Source organism: Delphinapterus leucas, chromosome 6 (genome assembly GCF_059928025.1).
Source record: "Delphinapterus leucas isolate spDelLeu-1000000601 "Yukka" chromosome 6, BTC_Dleu_Yukka2, whole genome shotgun sequence".
Classification (NCBI taxonomy): domain Eukaryota; kingdom Metazoa; phylum Chordata; class Mammalia; order Artiodactyla; family Monodontidae; genus Delphinapterus; species Delphinapterus leucas.
In genome coordinates this window covers 81,750,358-81,769,093 of record NC_143134.1, presented here as the reverse complement: position 1 = coordinate 81,769,093, position 18,736 = coordinate 81,750,358, and the positions used below count along the sequence as shown (strand labels likewise).

At 44.5% G+C, this 18,736-nt stretch overlaps 1 protein-coding gene across 1 annotated transcript in view; it reads left to right on the top strand.

Annotated features, from left to right (window-relative positions):
* Positions 1-18,736, top strand: part of PRUNE2 (prune homolog 2 with BCH domain) — a 265,400-nt gene that overhangs the window by 165,900 nt on the left and 80,764 nt on the right. Inside the window, exons 7-9 of the mRNA XM_089913317.1 lie at positions 5,230-5,388; positions 8,292-14,832; positions 15,165-15,930. Of these exons, the coding sequence (XP_089769443.1) occupies positions 5,230-5,388; positions 8,292-14,832; positions 15,165-15,930 (7,466 nt within the window). The remainder of the gene's footprint in view (positions 1-5,229; positions 5,389-8,291; positions 14,833-15,164; positions 15,931-18,736) is intronic.

Genomic DNA, 18,736 nt, shown 5'->3' with positions numbered 1-18,736 from the left:
CAGCGGCCACGGCTCACGGGCCCAGCCGCTCCGCGGCATGTGGGATCTTCCCGGACCGGGGCACGAACCCGTGTCCTCTGCATTGGCAGGCGGACTCTCAACGACTGCGCCACCAGGGAAGCCCTCTTCCCTGTTTTAAAACAAATAAAGCAATGTAAATAATTATTCCATTGAGAAACTTTTGAGTGGGTTTTAAGCAGAAGAATATCATGGTTCTGGTTACATTTTTTCAAAGCTCTTTCTTGATCCCGTGTGGAGAACTGATCTCAGGGAGAGGAGACAAGAGTGGCTACAGGGAGACCAGTTGAAGGGCTATCACCCAAGTTCAGGGAAGAGATAATGGCAACTGTGGCTACGACACTAACAGAGATGGAAAGAAGTGAGGGAAGTGTCTGGACTTGAGATATGTTTTAGAGGGAAAATTAACAGGATTTGCTGGTGGATTATGTGAAGAATGTGGGGGAAAAAGGAATCAAGAATAATTCTTAGATGTTTGGCTTGAGTAACTGGGGGGACGGTGGTGCCATTTGATGCTATGGAGGAAATTGGGGTAGAGGTAGGTTGTATTTTATTTGAGATGCTTATTAGACGTTGATGTGATGATATCATATGGATAACCAAGGTTAGTGTTGAGGTGGATGTGATTTGGTTGTCACTGGCAGATAGGCGGTTTGAAAGCCATGTGACTGGATGAAATCACTAAGGAAAATGTACAGACAAAGAGAAAGGGGTTAGGAACATTTAGAGGTTGACTAAGGGAGAGGAACTAGCAAAGGTGACTGAGGAGTCGCCAGTGAGTTGGGAGAAAAACAAGGAGAGTGCAATGACAGGAAAGTGAAGGAGTTAAATATTTCAAGAAGGAGGGAAGATCAACCTCTTGAGATTCTTGGGAGAAGTTAATTAGAGTAAGAACAGGAAACAGACTTTGGGATTTGGTGACCTGGAAATGACTGATACTTTTGAGAAGAGCCGTTTCAATGGAATGATGGGGGCAGAAACCTGACAGGAGGGATTCAGAAGACAATAGAAATACAAATATATGAGCAATGTAAGGAGAGTGGGTTTTTCTCTTTCAAAGAATATGCACATTTAAGGACTCAGATGTATATAAGACATTATTTAGATCACTTTTATTTCATGTGATGCACTAAAGCTATCCGTGTATAGAATAAAAACTAAAATTTTCAGAGCAGTGGAATAAGAAATATCAATAAAATAGAACTTTGTGAGAGAATGGAATTTTCCACTGCATTTGTCCAAGTACTTTCAACCACTAATGTAGTAAATCTGTTGGACACTATCACTATCTTGGTTGTCATATTAGTTAAAATAGAGCCCTATCATTTCTGTTTTCCTGCCCTTTGCCCTTATGGTCATCAACTTCTTCTTAGGGCCCTTGAGATCTACACCTTGCTTTTGGCCAGGAAATAACAAAGCCTTTTTCTCCCTACGTTTTCAGGTCTTCCTACTCATTTCAAAACTAGGAATTACTGAAGCAAAAGAACTCATGACCTCTAAAAACGTTTAATGATCTAATCTCTGCGTCCATGAGTGACAGAAGACTGACAGGGAACACTTCCCCATTCTTCCTAACTGGTGTGTCGGAACAGTCTGGGTTTTGGCCAGTCATTTCCCAGGTGTAATGATTAGTAAAGTAACTTCCTAAATTCCATGCAGCAATCTCAGGCTGGGGTCATATTTCAAACGTGGAAGTTTGGACGGTGGGGTTAGGTGGTAAATGAAGGTAGGATTCCTCTCTTTTCTAAACCTTTGGCAAATTCAGTGGGATATATATATATATATAATTTTAACTTAAGGTAGGGAAACGTTTTGGAGACGTTTGAGCAGATTAACAAATAGTTATTTGTATACTCGTAACTAAAACAGTAATTTATCAGGTAGAAGGCAGATGGGGGGAATAAAATGCCAACCTGTATCTACAGTTGGGTTGTGTTGATGATGAAGTGGTATTTATTCAGGGCCAGGCTAGCTTGTCGGCAACATAAGAGCTGTTACAGCACATGACTCCCTGCATAGCTAGAAGACAATAATAAATTATGTCCTATGCAAACAGCGCTGGCATAAAAGTAGAACAAACAGACCCTGCCTCCCGGATTCCTGAAGAATCTTACTCATTCCCTTGTTTGATTCTGTTTTAAACATGAAACTCCTGACATTATCCTAAAGCCAGTGAGATTGAATCTGGTTTGGGCAATTTTATTGGGGTGGATAGGACATAGTTGTTGACAGTCTGTTTTGGGGTGACTGTAAAATGTAAGTATTTTATTTCTCTAATATGCCTAAATGCTTCACATAAATCTTTGTTTTATCAATACCACATGTGATCCTGTGGAATTCGGGGCCACCCAGAGGAAAACTGGGGAAGTATTACTCAAAGCAGCTTGATTCTAAGAATCACTTGAGGTACATAATGGAATTACAGATTCTTGGACCCAGTCCTGGGCTGCTAAATGAGAACCTCTAACAAAGCGGCCCAGAAAGACACACCCCAGGGTGACGTTTATGATGAGGCTGGTGTGAGGGGCAAGGAGCTAAGGGCCTGAGTCAGTAAAAGTCCTGTGACAGCATTGAGAGAGCCCAAAGGATTGGTTCATAGGAAAATATACAAATTAAAAATGGCTCCCTAGAGCAGTGCTCTTCATATTTCCATGTGTATTTGAATTGCCTAGGATTTGTGGGAAATGCAGATTCTGCTTCAGTAGGTCTGGGGTGTGACCCGACACTCTACATTTCTAACAAGGTGCCTGACGGTGCCAGTGCCGCTGGACTTGAGTTTAGCAAGATCCCAGAGCCATAACTTTAATTTATTAATTAATTTATTTAATTTCTTGGCCGCGTATGCATGCGGGATCTTTGTTGAGGTACGTGGGATCTTTCATTGCGGTGTGCAGGCTTCTCTCTAGTTGTGGCGTGCGGGCTCAGTAGTTGTGGCTCATGGGCTTAGTTGCCCCGCAGCATGTGGCATCTTAGTTCCCCGACCAGGGATCGAACCTGTGTCCCCTGCATTGGAAGGCGGATTCTTTACCACTAGACCACCACGGAAGTCCCTAACACAGACAAATCCAAACAGGTTGGCGCTCAGCCAACATTTTTGAATAGCAAATGTTCCACAAGTATGGCTTTGAATAATGCTTATTCTACTGAATCTTAATCTTGTGCTGAGGTAGCAGTAAAACCAGCCTTCTCTTGTTTGAGTGACCCAGCTTGGAGTGTCGTGATAATTGTTATTGTATGGGAAAATCTCTTAGAAATGGTGTGTCTTCTTTCAAGGGTTTATAAGTATGTTGGGGGGAATGAGTTTATGTACATAATGAAAAAAATATTTTGAAAGGAAAATTGTAAGGCTTCTTGTGCCAAAGCCTTCAGTCACTGGAGATAAGATGTACGTGGAGTTGTCCATTATTATTTTCCTTTGGGACCATATCTTCATTTACAGTTCTTAATGGCAAAAAGCTCAGCATTGAGGTTCTTGATGGTTAATACCAATGATGATTTGAAATAATTGTATCTATTGAATGTACATTGTGTATAACAGGTCCAATTTTTTTTTAAAAAGCTCACTCTAAATATCTACTTCTTTTGTGGGTGAATTAATTTGTTTGAAGTACCTAAAGATTATTATTATGACACTTGGACAATAAATTAAAAGCATGAAAGCTGACCGTGTGCGTACTTCCAAAAGCTATTGTATTTGGGCATGATAAAGTTCATTACCAAGTCAGTGCGGTAGATCCTTTGTATTCATCAGCAGTATATCCTGAGGCCTTTGTGAATTCCCATGTGCGCCTTGTAACTGAAGATGCCTAATGAGAGTAGTGGCCTCAGGAGTGGACAACAAGGCTCCTAGAGGCATGGCAGCTGGTGATGGGCTGGGCCCACCCAACTGCCAGGTTTCTTGTGTGCCCTCTCGGGAACCTCATCGACCTTGAGATTTGGCTCAGCAGAATTACAGAGTACATGTATTACGGCAATTTCAAGTGGCTAGTAAATAGTCTAAGCCACAAATATCAAATCCACAAGTGTCAGAGGGCTACCATATACAAACGTTAATCTGGACATGAAAAAAATCTGCACCTATATGCACTGCACTGTTTAGTTCTTCATAATGGTTATCTGAGGAGGAGGTACGTGGTACTTCCACTTCCTATGGGACACATTTCTGTACTGCTTTAATGTTTTACCAGTGGCATGCATAATACTGATGACTTTGTAAGTAGAAAAATTAGAATTCTTTATATCTCTTGAATGCACATCATGGTGATTTTCACTGAGTAGAGCTGTGGACTGTCAGTTGATGATTATATGATTGTCATTTACATGTGCCATTAGATATATATACACTATGATAAAGGATTATGTAGCACAGGTTGATTTTGTATATATGTCTCTCCAGTCATTCAACAAACTTTTCTTGAGCAACTAGTATGTGCCATGCGTTATGCTAGGGGCTAAGATATGGTCTTCAGTGTATTTTATTTTATTTTATTTTTTAAAGAAAGAGAGACAACCATGCTGACAAAGTGGTTCCCATTGTAGTTAATAAAACTCGAAAAGGCCAGAACATTTCCACAGATGACGTGAGTCACAGGTCTGGGTACTCTGCGGTAATGGGTCCCTTTTCTACAGTTATTCATTCCTCCTTAGCTACCACTTAGAGCAAGCAGATCTGACATCACATCCCTAACACAAATCTCCTAGACTTCTACACTGGAATAAAAGGCATTCAGTAGACTCAGCTAAATCCATCTTTAGGAATTCTGCTTGGAGTTAATGATAACCATTAGAAAACAATTATAGAAAAGAACAATAACTTCCTCCTATTTTTCTAGTGGGTTGTATCAATAATAATATTCAGACATTCCTATGTCCTATGAACAATAAAAGGAAAAGTATGTTTTACAAAGTCAGTATTTGAATAAACATTTTAGGAAAAAGATGTTAAACTATTTGTTCCTCTATAAACTATTCTTAATAATAATAGCAAAGATGCCTTCCTTTCCTGGTTTAGGAAAACAAAACAAAAAAAGCAAAAGTATATTTTAAGCCATAGCATGAACATTTCCAAACTTTCTCGAAGCAAAGTGTTTATTTCATTTGCATCTAATAATAAGTATCAGTGGTAATACATCCTAAGACTGGACAAATTTGTGGCACAACTCCCCAGAGCTGGACAGTTTGACATTAATATCAAATTGACTGTTGTTCCAGGACTGTACGTTTCACAGCAGTATCACCAGTGATTTGAAAGCATTCTCAGACAAGTTCGGTTTTGATGTCCTCATCCTCTTGGCCAACTACCTGTCGGAGGAGCAGCAGCCCAGACGACAGATCGCTGTGTACTCTGAGAACCTAGAGCTGTGCAGTCAGGTAAGGACCTCCTTGACCCAGCACACTTCACTGCATCTCCCCTCCTGCTGGCTCTCAGAACATGCGGTGGAAGACGGCCATGGACTGCTGACTTAAAGAAATTGGTCCAAGAGATAAGGTCCTAGAGTTTGAGTTTTAAGAAATGTTGGGGGTATTTTACACATTCTGTTAGTTAGTTAATGATTTATTTATTTATCAGTGCTTTAATTCAGAGTTTTAGTTTTTAGTTTTGGTGCTGTATTACCAAAAAATCATCTAAATAGAATTGTCAGTGAGATAAAAGTTGGCCTTTTTTTTTTTTAAATTGAGGTATAATTGACAGATAACATTATATTTCGAGTGTACAATATAATGAGTCAATGTTTGTATATGTTGTGAAATAATCACCACAATAAGTCCAGTTAGCATCCATCACCATACATAATGACAGGGTTTTTCTTGTGATGGGGACTACTCTCCACTCTCTTAGCAGCTTTCAGATCCGCAGTACAGTATTATTAACTATAGTCTCCATACGGTACATGACATCTCCATGACTTGTTTATTTTATAACTGGAAGTTTGTACCTTTTGACTCCCTTCACCCCACATAGGGGCATTTAAAAGAGCCCCATAACCGTTTCGTTTCTAGGCTGAATTCATAAAGAGAAAGATCATATCTCTTTTTACCCAATAAGGGCTAGTCCTCCTTCGGGTACCGTTTTCCTTGAGGACTGCTACCTGGTGATAACAAAGTTTAGTCCCTGACCAAACATCTGTTTGGTGTCCAGTGTTTAGTAACTGTGCTCTGAAGCTTTAATCCAAGTTAGTTTTTTGACCACAACCACGCTGACACCTTGGATATGTCTTGAGAAAAACATTCATATATGTTAAAAAAAAAAAAAAAACACATTTTTCTCCAGGTACTAAAATTCTGATTGGGTAATCAGTCAGATCTTCTTGGTTGAGAACAGAGTCTTTTAACCCAAGGCTTTGGAAATATAAGAAATAGACAAAATTGGGCTTCCCTGGTGGCACAGTGGTTGAGAGTCTGCCTGCCGATGCAGGGGACACGGGTTCGTGCCCCGGTCCGGGAAGATCCCACATGCTGCGGAGCGGCTGGGCCCGTGAGCCATGGCCGCTAAGCCTGCATGTCCGGAGCCTGTGCTCTGCAACGGGAGAGGCCACCATACCGCAAAAAAAAAAAAAAAAAAAGAAAAGAAATAGACAAAATTAATGAAAATAGGGCAGTGGGTATAGCAAAGCAGGTGTATTTAATAACTAATATGAGAACATATGTAATTCATTATAATATGGATGACATGGACATAGAACGGTTTCATCACTTACCTTTCCTCACTAATTAGACCACTGGTCTACCCACAGGTGGCTAGAGGTAAAGTCTCAACTCCCTTCTTTGACATCCTCACTTTCGGTCCCCCAAGAGGTCCATTTCTTGATATATGACTGAAGTCACTCTCCAGCCTCTCTGTGCCCTCTCAGGTCCAGATATGAATGAGCCCCCTTCTCCTGCTGCAGGTGCTTTTGGTACCCTTCTGACCCACATACATCTGTGAATTGCATCACCAGCCTGTGGCTTTTTTAGTGCTTTGCTCTGCACTGAGTTTCAAAGCTGAATTTTATCTTTGGTCACTGGTTTCCTAGGGACAGGACTTAGGTCTCCTAAGCCTCCAATACAGTGGTTTTCAAATCACTTTTTGTAGCAAATCAATCTAGAAATTAGTTAATCTAAAACAGACAGAAGTAGAAGAGTGGATGAAGGGGTTAGAAACCCTTGAGTTGACTCCACCCTGACTCTCCTCGGCCCCCACCCCAACCCTCCCCACCCATTTGCCCAAGAGACATCTCCTTGAAATCTTGAGCAACACAAAGTCAAGACTGCTCTAGAGGAATCCTTCTTTGGCCATGTGGTCCCAGTTGGTCAAGGGTCAGCCTTTGCAGCTGGACTGCCTGAGTTCAAAATGTGGCTCCATCACTTGTTAGCTGTGTGTTGTTGGTCAAGTTATTTAAGCTTCCTGTCTCTCTATTTCCTCACTGGAAAAATGGGGATAAAAAGTTCCTACCTTGTAGAATTCTTGTGAGGATTAAAGGAGATAATGCACATAAAACCCTTAGAACGGTGCCTGGCATATGAAAGCATTCAATAAATGTTAATTATTATTATTACTATCTATGTGAGCTCTGTAGTTGTTACTATTATTGTTGTTGTTGTTGTTATTATTACCTCCACTAGTCCTAAGGGGCCATTTCAAATGCCCAGTGTGCAAAATATCTTCAACATTTCCTAAAAAAATCCTAGAGCTACAGCCCAGTTTTGGCCTCACACTGACCATCACACATCTCCCTGCCTTCCAAGGCAGCTTCGTCTGTCCTGGGCCCCATGTAGATGCTTCCTGGGGCAGGAAGAGACAGTTGGGGCCTGAGTGCCGTTGAGAAAGCTGCCCCTGGTAGCTGCTTTCTCTCTCCTACGTTCTCCTTTGCCTTCTGAGGCTTTCAGAGGTTAAAGCAGGTCCTGGCTGCCTGCTACCAGCAAGAGCCTTCCTTCTGCCCCATTTTCCCTTATTCCAATACTTTTCCCCTAGTTTTGTCAGCAACCAGCATTATCTCTCGCTTTTGCAAAGCTGAATTTTACTCCTGTTGGAAGATGGTATTAAGTTACACTGAGGAAAGGTTTTATATGATTTTGGGTTCAACAAAAAGCCAATTTGGTAGGATTAAAGAAAGCACTGGTGGCAGATTAAGTGGGACTTTCCATATTTTATGTTATACAATTCTCAGTTCTCTGTCTTCTTTCTAGACAGATGAACACAGATTAATTTTACATTACAAAAAATTAAGAAAGACAAATTGCAAAGAGCTAAGAGAGCCTGAGTGCTCACACAAATCCCTGTGCCTCCCCGACAGATTTGCTGTGAACTGGAAGAGTGCCAGAACCCTCGCCTGGAGCTGGAGCCCTTTGAATGTGGCTGTGACGAGATTCTGGTGTATCAGCAGGAGAACCCTTCAGTGACTTGTGATCACGTGGTTCTCCTGGTCAAGGAAGTCATCAATAGGAGGTGTCCAGAGATGGCCTCTAACAGCCGGACATCCTCCACAGAAGCAGTGGCAGGCAGCGCCCCGCTCTCCCAGGGGTCTTCCGGGATCATGGAGTTGTATGGTTCTGACATAGAGCCACAGCCCAGCTCCGTGAATTTCATGGAAAACCCTCCCGATCTCAGCGATTCTAACCAGGCCCAGGTGGATGTCAACGTGGACCTCGTTAGCCCGGATAGCGGGTTGGCCACCATTAGGAGCAGCCGCTCGTCCAAGGAGAGCTCAGTTTTCCTCAGTGATGACAGTCCAGTGGGAGAAGGTGCTGGGCCTCACCACAGCCTCCTCCCAGGATTTGACTCCTACAGTCCCATCCCTGAAGGGGCAGTAGCGGAGGAGCACGCCCCATCTGGAGAACACAGTGAATCCTTTGACCTTTTCAACTTTGACCCAGCACCCATGGTTTCTGGGCAGTCCCAACCATCTTCCCATTCTGCAGATTACTCCCCAACAGATGACTTCTTCCCCAACAGCGATTCATCAGAAGGACAGCTCGCCACGGGGCCTAAAAGGCTTGATGAGATAGGGATGGACGTGTCGAATTATTCATCCAGTTCTCTTTTGTCAGGGACTGGCAAAGATAGCCTTGTGGAATTTGATGAGGAGTTCGTCCAGAGACAAGAAAGTCCCCGTGATAATTCTGAAAGAAATTTGAGCCTGACAGGGTTTGTGGAAGATGAATCTCCTTCACCAGAAAGTCTGAAAAATGTTGGAAGGAGGGTCCCACCAACACCTATGAATAGCTTTGTGGAGACCTCACCATCCACTGAAGAACCAGCTCTACTCTCTTCAGAAGATATGACCCCCAAAACAGTCAACACGGGTCACACTGGGCCACCTCCAGCCCAGGCACGGTGCAGCAGCTGGTGGGGTGGTTTGGAAATTGAGTCCAGAAACACTGCAGATGCCTGGAGTTCCAGTGAACAGGAATCTGTCTTCCAGAGCCCCGCGTCATGGAAAGATCATAAGCCAAGCCCAGTTGATAGGAGAGCCTCAGATTCTATATTTCAACCCAAGACTCTTGATTTCCCAAAGTCAAGTCCCTGGGAGTCAGAATTTGGTCAGCCTGGGCTGGGCAGCAATAATATTCAAGACCAAAATGAGAAAAACTTGCAGTTTCAGGATATGTCCCCTGAAAACTCGCATTTGCCGAATGCTTTTCCTCAGGGAACAAACCACCTGATAGAAGACTTTGCTGCTTTGTGGCGTTCTGATCGCTCACCCACAGCCATGCCTGAGCCATGGGGAAATCCCACGGATGACGGGGAACCAGCTGCTGCAGTGTCATTCCCAGCCTGGAGAGCATTTGCTAAAGAAGATGACGCCGAAGCTTTGAAAAATACCTGGAATCTGCACCCGATGAGTGGTGAGACACCTTCTGTGAGGGACCCAAACGAGTGGGCCATGGCAAAAAGCGGGTTTTCTTTCCCTTCAGAAGACCTCATAGACAGTTCGCCCAGTGATGCAAATAGTGAAGCAGTTCCAGAGATCTGGGGCAAGAAGAACCGTGACTCCGGGGATGATGTTCTTGTATCTGGAAATCCCAGATCTGATCTGGATCGTGCATGGAATAGTTCTAAGCCAGTAAAGGATGATCAGAATGGTTTCGTGGATGCAAAACTTAGGGGGAAGGTGTACGAAAATGGAGATTCCTGGAACCTTTTTGAGGACGGTAACAAGAAAGGAGGGTCAGAGGTCCTAGCACCTTGGGAAGATTCCTTCTTAGCCTATAAATGTTCCGATTACAGTGCCTCCAACGTAGGGGAAGATTCGGTGCCATCCCCCTTAGATACCAACTACTCCACCTCTGACTCTTGTACTTCACCAACGTTTGCTGGAGACGAAAAAGAAACCAGAGACAAGCCATTTGCTAAAGAGGCAGGTTTCGAGTCGCAAGATGCTAACTGTACCTCAGGGGATGCTGACATGCCTCCTCAGTCCCCAAAGCAGCCACCTAGAAATAGAATTAGCTCAGGTCCTGGGAACCTGAAAATGTGGGCTTCACCTCACGCAGATGGTAGCTCTGGAATAAATGCCCCTCACAGCCCAGATAAAGATTTACTCAAAGCAGAGCCCACCGATGATCAGAACACCTCCGTGGAGGATGACATTGGGGAAAGCAGCCAGTCCAGCTACGATGACCCCAGCATGATGCAGCTGTACAATGAAACAAACCGGCAGCTCACACTTCTGCACAGCAGCGCTAACTCCTGCCAGGCGGCCCCCGACAATCTCGACTTGTGGAACAGAGTGATTCTGGAGGACACTCAGTCTACTGCGACCATCTCGGATATGGACAACGACTTGGACTGGGATGACTGCAGTGCAGCTGTGGCCATCACCGGTGAAGGTCAGGCACAAGGGTACATGGCTGAAGGTTCCGAAACCCGATTTTCAGTGAGACAGGTAGAACCCTGGAGCGTGGAGTTTCAGGAAGCAAATCAGGTAGATTGGGAACTCCCTGCCTCTTCTGAGCACAGCTTGGACACTGCTCCCAACGAATATCACATGCTGAATGAAAAAAGCGGGCAGCTGATCGCGAATAGTATTTGGGATTCTGTTATGAGAGATAATGCCATGTCATCATTAATGTTACCCGGCCCATCGTATGTTACAGATCCAGAACAAAGCAAATCACCTCCTGAAACGTCCAGCTCATTAGAAAAAATTCAGGACAGTCACATCCCAGACATGCTGGAAGCCTCTGGAGCCAGTGAGTCAGAAACACTTGGTCCTGAGAAGCAGGACACGTGCAGGAGAACCCCACCAAGTGATATGGCATATTTGGTGACCAGACTTGAGAATTCGGGGCATTTTGCATGCTCAGATCCCTGGAGGGGTCCCAGTTATGGACAAAAGGAAAGTGAGATGGAATCCCCTGGAGCCGCTGGTAGGGAGTGCCCCAGTAAGGAGGAGCTGATGGATGGAAGCTCGGGGGCTTCTGGAAAAGGGCAAGGTGGCCAGGAATGCCCTTCCCCAGCTGCATCTGATCATCCAGAAATCTCCAATGAATCAGGCAAAATCAGCTCTCTTTCAGTCACTTCCAGTCCTCAAACGGAGGAACCCTGGGAGGTATTAGAGCATGAGAAGGGGTCTTACACTCCAGACCCCTGTGATGTGCAAACAGAGGTGTCCACAGATCACCTGCAGGCAAAAGAGACCTGTGAAGAGCACCTCACGAGTCACAGAAATCCAGGTGAAACTACTGAAATTTCAGGTGGGCTGAATTCCACAATAAGTGTATCTCTACCTGAAATGGATGTGGAGGAAGCTGAGGAACGTAACATTCTGGAGCCGGAGAGAATGAACCAAGACCTACCTTATGGATGTCCCCAAGGACTTGACCTTTGGGATGGCCCTAAAGACAGTGATGTGCAGGTCAACTGCACAAGTTCTGAGATAACTAAGAATCTCGAAGTTAAGAATACTGAAAACAGCCCTCCAGGAGCCAATTTATCGGGAAATGATGACAGAGACAGTATTTCTAGTGAGTATACACATTCAAGTGCATCCAGTCCTGACCTAAACGACTCTTCGGCTGCACTGCCTTCCTGGGACCAAGGCCCCGATACTGGGCATCAGAAGGAAAACCAAGATGATTGGAGTACGCAGAATGACCAAGAATCTGAACTAATTACTACTGATGGTCAAGTAGAAGTAATTACCGAAATGAAGGGTTTGGAGAAAATCAGAATGGACAAGTTTGAAAAGAACTTAGATCGCAATGTTCCTAAATATTTAGAGATTTGGAATGACTCAGTAGATGGTGATTCCTTTTCCTCTTTGTCTAGCCCTGAGACAGGCAAATATTCTGAATATTTAGATGTATATCAGGAAAGAAATCTAGTGGTTAGCCATCAGGAAAAAAGTGAATGTGATATTCCTGAAACTGTGCAGCAAGAGGACGCCAAGTCCATTTCAACAAGCTCAGGTTCTGATGACGATAGTGTAGGCGATGAAGAGTCAGTGGAGAAAGAGATCCGTTCAGCCACTTGCCAGGTTGCTCAGAGTGAACTCAGAGCTTGGGATTCATTGAATGAATCTAATAAGTCCTTGGCCACAGCTGATCCCAGGTCTGAGGAATGTTCTGCCTATACAGGCAGTCCATTCTGTGACAATCAACAAAGCGGCCCGGATCATGGGAATCTCTTGCCACTAAAGGAGACTGAAATACAGGTTACAGCAGTGGAGAAGGAGACGAGGTCTTCTCCAGAAACAGGGAGGACGGGAGATGTCATATGGCAAATACCTCCCAAAGCTGAACTAAAGAATGAAAATTATTCTGATTTGGAAATGGCTGGCTTCTCCACTGAGAGCACGGAGTGGTGGAACGCCTCCCTACAGGAAGGGCGACCAACTGAGAGGGCATTTGAAGGGGAATTATCTAACTCAAGTGCTGTGCTAGAGGTGAATTCCTCACCACGCCAAAACGTGGGTCCCTGGGGAGTACCCATTCAGGGTGACACTGAATCCCTGGAAACGCACTGTACCAATCCTTTCGGTGATAAACACGAGTCACACTTTCTGGATAATAATGGCGAGAATGCCCACGAGCAACTTTGGAACATTCAAACAAGGCAACCAGACCCAGAAGCTGGTCAGCTTAGCCAGCTTGTAACACCGGACCAAATGAAAGACAAGGATTCCAGAGAACAGACCATGTCTTCTGCCAGTGACAAACTCACCTCTGAAATACCTACCCAAGAGCAGGGTCAGAAAACGGTGCTGTCTACCTGCAACCAGCCAGACCCAACATTTACTCACACAGATGAAGATGGATGCATTCTATCTAACGTATCAACTCCTGAGTGTCAAGAAACAAATTGGTGGGGAGAAGAAAAATCACACCCCGCTGAAATGACAGATTCAAGCATTGCACCTGAAGATTTCCCTGCTGTCAGTTCTTCCACCCAGTTGACAAAGAAGTCAGGCTCTGAACGGGACGACTCTACCCCTAGTGAGGGCCCCCAAGGTGCGTTTGTTCCAGATATTTTACACGGCAACTTCCAAGAGGGTGGGCAACTGGCCTCAGCTTCGCCCGACTTGTGGATGGATGTGAGACAACCCTTCGGTGTGAAGACAGATGGTGAGAATCCTGATATACTGACTCACTGTGACCACGACAGCAATTCCCAGGTTTCCAAGAGCCCTGATGTATGTCATGATTATGAAGCAAAGCCAGAGACGAAGCAGCACATCAGTGCTGGGATGGGGCCTGAAGGGGAATCCAGTGAGTTCTATCCCACCGAGCCAGAGAGAGATGAAGAACCCAGTCAGGAGCCGGCGCAGGAATTTGTCCCGTATACTTCGGAACTATCTTCTGAAAACGCAATTCCGCTGCCTCGGATCGGCGAGCAGGCAAACACAAATGACTCATCTCAACCTGCCTCTCACAAAGGTTCTCCTGAACCTTCCGAAATAAACAAATGTGAGAACATTGCAGGTTTAAAAGCGTCAGAAAAGGGAGCCAACCCAGATACAGCACCAATTTTGGAACCCACTGACAGAACAATCCCAGTGCTTGAAAACGTGGGAACTGATACCTGTGTCACTCACCCAGAGCCAACTGTGGATAGCAACAGCTCTTGGATATCGGAAGACTTTTCTCCTGCGAATCAGACCGATGCAGGGGGCCCGTCGGACCGTGAGCAAGCTTTTGCTACTGAGAATCCTGCCACGGTTCCTGATACTTTGCTAGCCTCAGACACTTGTCCGGATGTCAGCGAAGCTGCCTTTGACCACAGTTTCAGCGATGCCTCAGGTCTCAACACATCCACGGGAACAACAGATGACGTGAGTAAACTGACATTATCAGAAGGAAATCCTGAAATGCCATTTGATGGGGAGGCAGGGAAGCAAGATATCTGTTCCTCTGAAGCCTCGTGGGGTGATTTTGAGTATGAAGTCGTGGGCCAAAATATTGATGAAGATTTAATGAAAGAGCCTGAACACTTTGTCTATGGCGGTGACCCTCCCTTGGAAGATGCCCTAAAGCAAGAGCTGGCACCTTACACACCTCCATTTGATTTGTCCTATCTCACGGAACCTACTCCTGGTGTCGAAACCACAGAGGAAGCTGGAACTCCAGAGAATGATGAGCCTCTGGGGAGCGAAGCCGCGGAGATATTGCTTTCTTCCCTTCCTGCTGAAAGAAACAAGGAAAACCACGCTGAGGCCACAAACAGACAGCCTGAATGCCAGCTGGTTGTGCTGCATGTTCATGAAGACCCTGAGTCCATTTCTTTGCCTGTCGGAGTCGACGCCAACATTGAGTTGTCTCCATCAAACGTTGACTGGGAAGTAGAAACAGATCATTCAGATTCACCAGCAGGTGGAGACATAGGACCACCAAATGGTAAGAAACCTTTCATTCCTCCACCCTCAAGAAACTGCTGCTTTCCTTCAATCGATGCATTTGTAAAACACATTCTCCCTGCCAATGTGGCTATAGAGGAACTAACTACACTTGCAGTGCATGCTTAACCAAGTCCTGCCTTACCGCAGTAATTTCTACCGCTTGTCTAATAAGTATCCTTGAGAGGGTCTGAAAAAATTAAACAGCTCTACAAGATAAAAATGTTTTTTAAACTCTCTCTCTTTAGATAGATCATTTGCAAAGATCACAAGTCACACGGTGTGTTAATTAAGCCTTGTTCTCTCCTTCTCACCTTCATCTTCCACTTCTAGGTGCCAGCAAGGGGATATTAGAGTTGGAAGAAGAAAACATAATTCCTACCAAAGAGCCTGAGGACATAAAATCAGAATACGGGGAAGAAAGGTACACTGAGAAGAATGAAGATCATCATGCACTGCACATGGATTACATACTTGTAAAGCACGAAGAAAATTCACCCCCAGAGCCAGAGGCCTGTGAGGCAAGAGAAATCACGTCGGAATTAGAAGAGTTTCACATAGATTCCGAAGAAACGGGGCTGCCAGGAACTCAGTTAGCATGCTTCCCAGACACACGTCACCCTGCTTCCTTAAATGAAAGCATTCATCTTTCTGCAGAGAGAATGTCTTCCAAAGATGGTAAGAGATCATCTTTTGAAAGCCCTAGGCAAGACCAGAGTTGGATGGTCTTGGGCTGTAGTGAGGTTGGTGATGCATCATCGGAGACTAGGGACTCAGGGCCTGGATGGTCTGGCAAGGCTGTGGAGCCAGCCTCTGATCACAGCTTGGGTAAGGGCCCCCAAATGCAGATTCTGGGAGAAATGAAGCCTCTAGAATCTTCAGCACTAGAGGAGGCCTCTGGCCTGGACAGCCAATCATGGAAAAGCATGAGCCAAGGCAGGACTGGCCCCGATACAGTTACGTTGCAGGCTGTCACCCATGACAGTGAATGGGAAATGCTTTCCCCACAGTCTTCTCAGAAGAACATAATCCCTGACACGGAAATGGAGGAGGAGACAGAGTTTCTCGAGCCCAGAATAAGGAAACCAAGAACAAAAGGGTAAGCAAAAAGCTCAGTTTATTTTTTTTCCTGAAAACTGTTTTATTGGAAACTGGGGAAATGGTGAGGGACTATGGAATGTGAAGAATACCTAGATGATAGGAGCTTTGCTTTTATTTATTTCAAAGCATATCATCCATAAAAGCAGTTGCTGGGTAACCATAATGATAATGATGATTTGTGTACCTTTTCAGCCAAAAAAGTCCCTTCAGTTTCCATCCAAAGTCTTATACTTACTCTCCTGATACCTACACTTACTTCACCTACTCAATACCTATATTACCCTTAAATAGGCAGTTGGTGCTGGAGGGGAGAGGACACACACATTTACTCATAGTGCAAGGCAGTCTGCACACATTATCTTATTTAATCTTTACAAAAACCCTCAAGTAGTATTATTATCTTTATTTTACACATACTGGTTGGGGGAGGGGAGTTGAGGCTCAGAAAGTTTCTGTAACTTGCCTAGAATTAAGTAAACAGACTGAACACTCTGGGATTCAAAATTTTCCACCTCCAAAGCCTGTACTTTTCCAGCAGACACACTGCCTATCGTACGGAAAAGGTGATTGTGGTTTCATGTAAGCATCTAACTTACTAGTAAAGAAAGAGGAGAATCCACAGCAGGCTTAAAATTTTAATGTGAAAATTCATTCCTTAATTGACTGAAAAATTGGCAAATAACCGTCAAACCAGAAATTCATTCATTCGTCCGTTCACCATTTGGTTTTTGAGAATCTGCTCTGGCCAAGTTTCTGGGTAACCAATGGACATTGTCTCTGCCCTCAAGTTTCCAGGTCCTGCTAAAACTGTTTACGGTGGTTCATTTCTCTTCGGTTGCTCTGATAAAGCCCTCCTGCTTCCAGGGACAAAAGGGCATGTTGTGAAAAGTAACCTAAGTAAAGGAGAAAATCATGTTTCCTCCTTAAAATGTAGTGGAGGGGCTTCCCTGGTGGCGCAGTGGTTGAGAGTCCGCCTGCCGATGCAGGGGACGCGGGTTCGTGCCCCGGTCCGGGAGGATCCCACATGCCGTGGAGCGACTGGGCCCGTGAGCCATGGCCGCTGAGCCTGCACGTCTGGAGCCTGTGCTCCGCAACGGGAGAGGCCACAACAGTGAGAGGCCTGCGTACCACAAAAAAAAAAAAAAAAAAAAAAATGTAATGGCGAAAAGATATCTTTTTCCTACTCTTTTTTTCCTGGTTTTGTTGTTGTTGTTGTTGTTGTTTTTGGGTTTCTTTTTTTGCGTTATGCGAGCCTCTCACTGTTGTGGCCTCTCCCGTTGCGGAGCAACAGGCTCCAGACGCGCAGGCTCAGCGGCCATGGCTCACGGGCACAGCCGCTCCGCGGCATGTGGGATCCTCCCGGACCGGGGCACGAACCCGTGTCCCCTGCATCGGCAGGCGGACTCTCAACCACTGCGCCACCAGGGAAGCCCTCCTACTCTTTTTTTTAATTTAATTTTTATTTTATCCTGGAGTATAGTTGATTTACAATGTTGTGTTAGTTTCAGGTGTACAGCAAAGTGATTCATTTATTCATATATCCATTCTTTTTCAGATTCTTTCCCCATATTGGTAATTACAGAATACTGAGTAGAGCTCCCTGTGCTATACAGTAGGACCTTGTTGATTATCTATCTCATATATAGTAGTGTACATGTGTTAATCCCAAACTCCTAATTTATCCCCTCCCCACCTTGACATTTCCCCTTTGGTAACGGTAAGTTTGTTTTCGAAGTCTGTGAGTCTGTTTCTGTTTTGTAAATAAGTTCATCTGTATCATTTTTTTTAGATTTCACATACAAGTAATATCATATGATATTTGTCTCTCTGACTTACCTCACTTAGTATGGTAATCCCTAGGTCCATTCATGTTGCTGCAAATGGTATTGTTTCATTCTTTTTAATGGCTGAATAATATTCCATCGTTTATATGTACCACATCTTCTTTATCCATTCCTCTGTTGATGGACATTTAGGATATCTTTTTCCTACTCATTTTAGGAGCATAAAGGACTATACACACTACATACCCACTGCAAGTCAAGGCAGCTGGATTCCAGCCTGGCTCTACCACTACCAGTTACGTATTTTAGGATTAACCCTAGGCTTAAGTTTCCTCATCCATAAAATCGGTGCGTTGGGCTGGAGGATCTCAAGGCTTCCTTCATTATTGAATCTTGTGACCTTAATTTATGTATAAAGAGAAAGTGTCCAGGAGGGCTTTGGCATTCACATTTCTCCATGAAAGGGACAGAGAAATCAGAAAGAATAGCAGGGGTATATTGACGTTTAGCAAAGTGCCATAAAGAGTTAAAAGCTGTGCCATATTCAAGTGCAGCTTCATAAATCCAGACATTTTAAGTTGGCCTAATCTTTCTTTCTTCCTGTCAAGCTATTTCCTTCCAGAGGGACCTCAGATCTGTTATCAAAAAGAGAGTAGCAGATGGATCCCAGCAGCCCTGCTGGCACTGTTATAGATTGAGCTCAGAACACAGGCAGCCTCGAGTTGGCTGAGCTGTTATTTGGCTTCTTGTCTGCATTTTGCACATGCCCCTGAAACCCAACAGATGAGGGTGTTCAATTGTGCCACTAGCCCCTTTTCTTTCTTTCTTTTTTTTTTTTAAAGAAGATGTTCGGGGTAGGAGTTTAGTAACTTATTTATTTATTTTTGCTGTGTTGGGTCTTCGTTTCTGTGCGAGGGCTTTCTCTAGTTGTGGCAAGCGGGGACCACTCTTCATCACGGTGCGCGGGCCTCTGACTATCGCAGCCTCTCTTGTTGCGGAGCACAGGCTTCAGACGCGCAG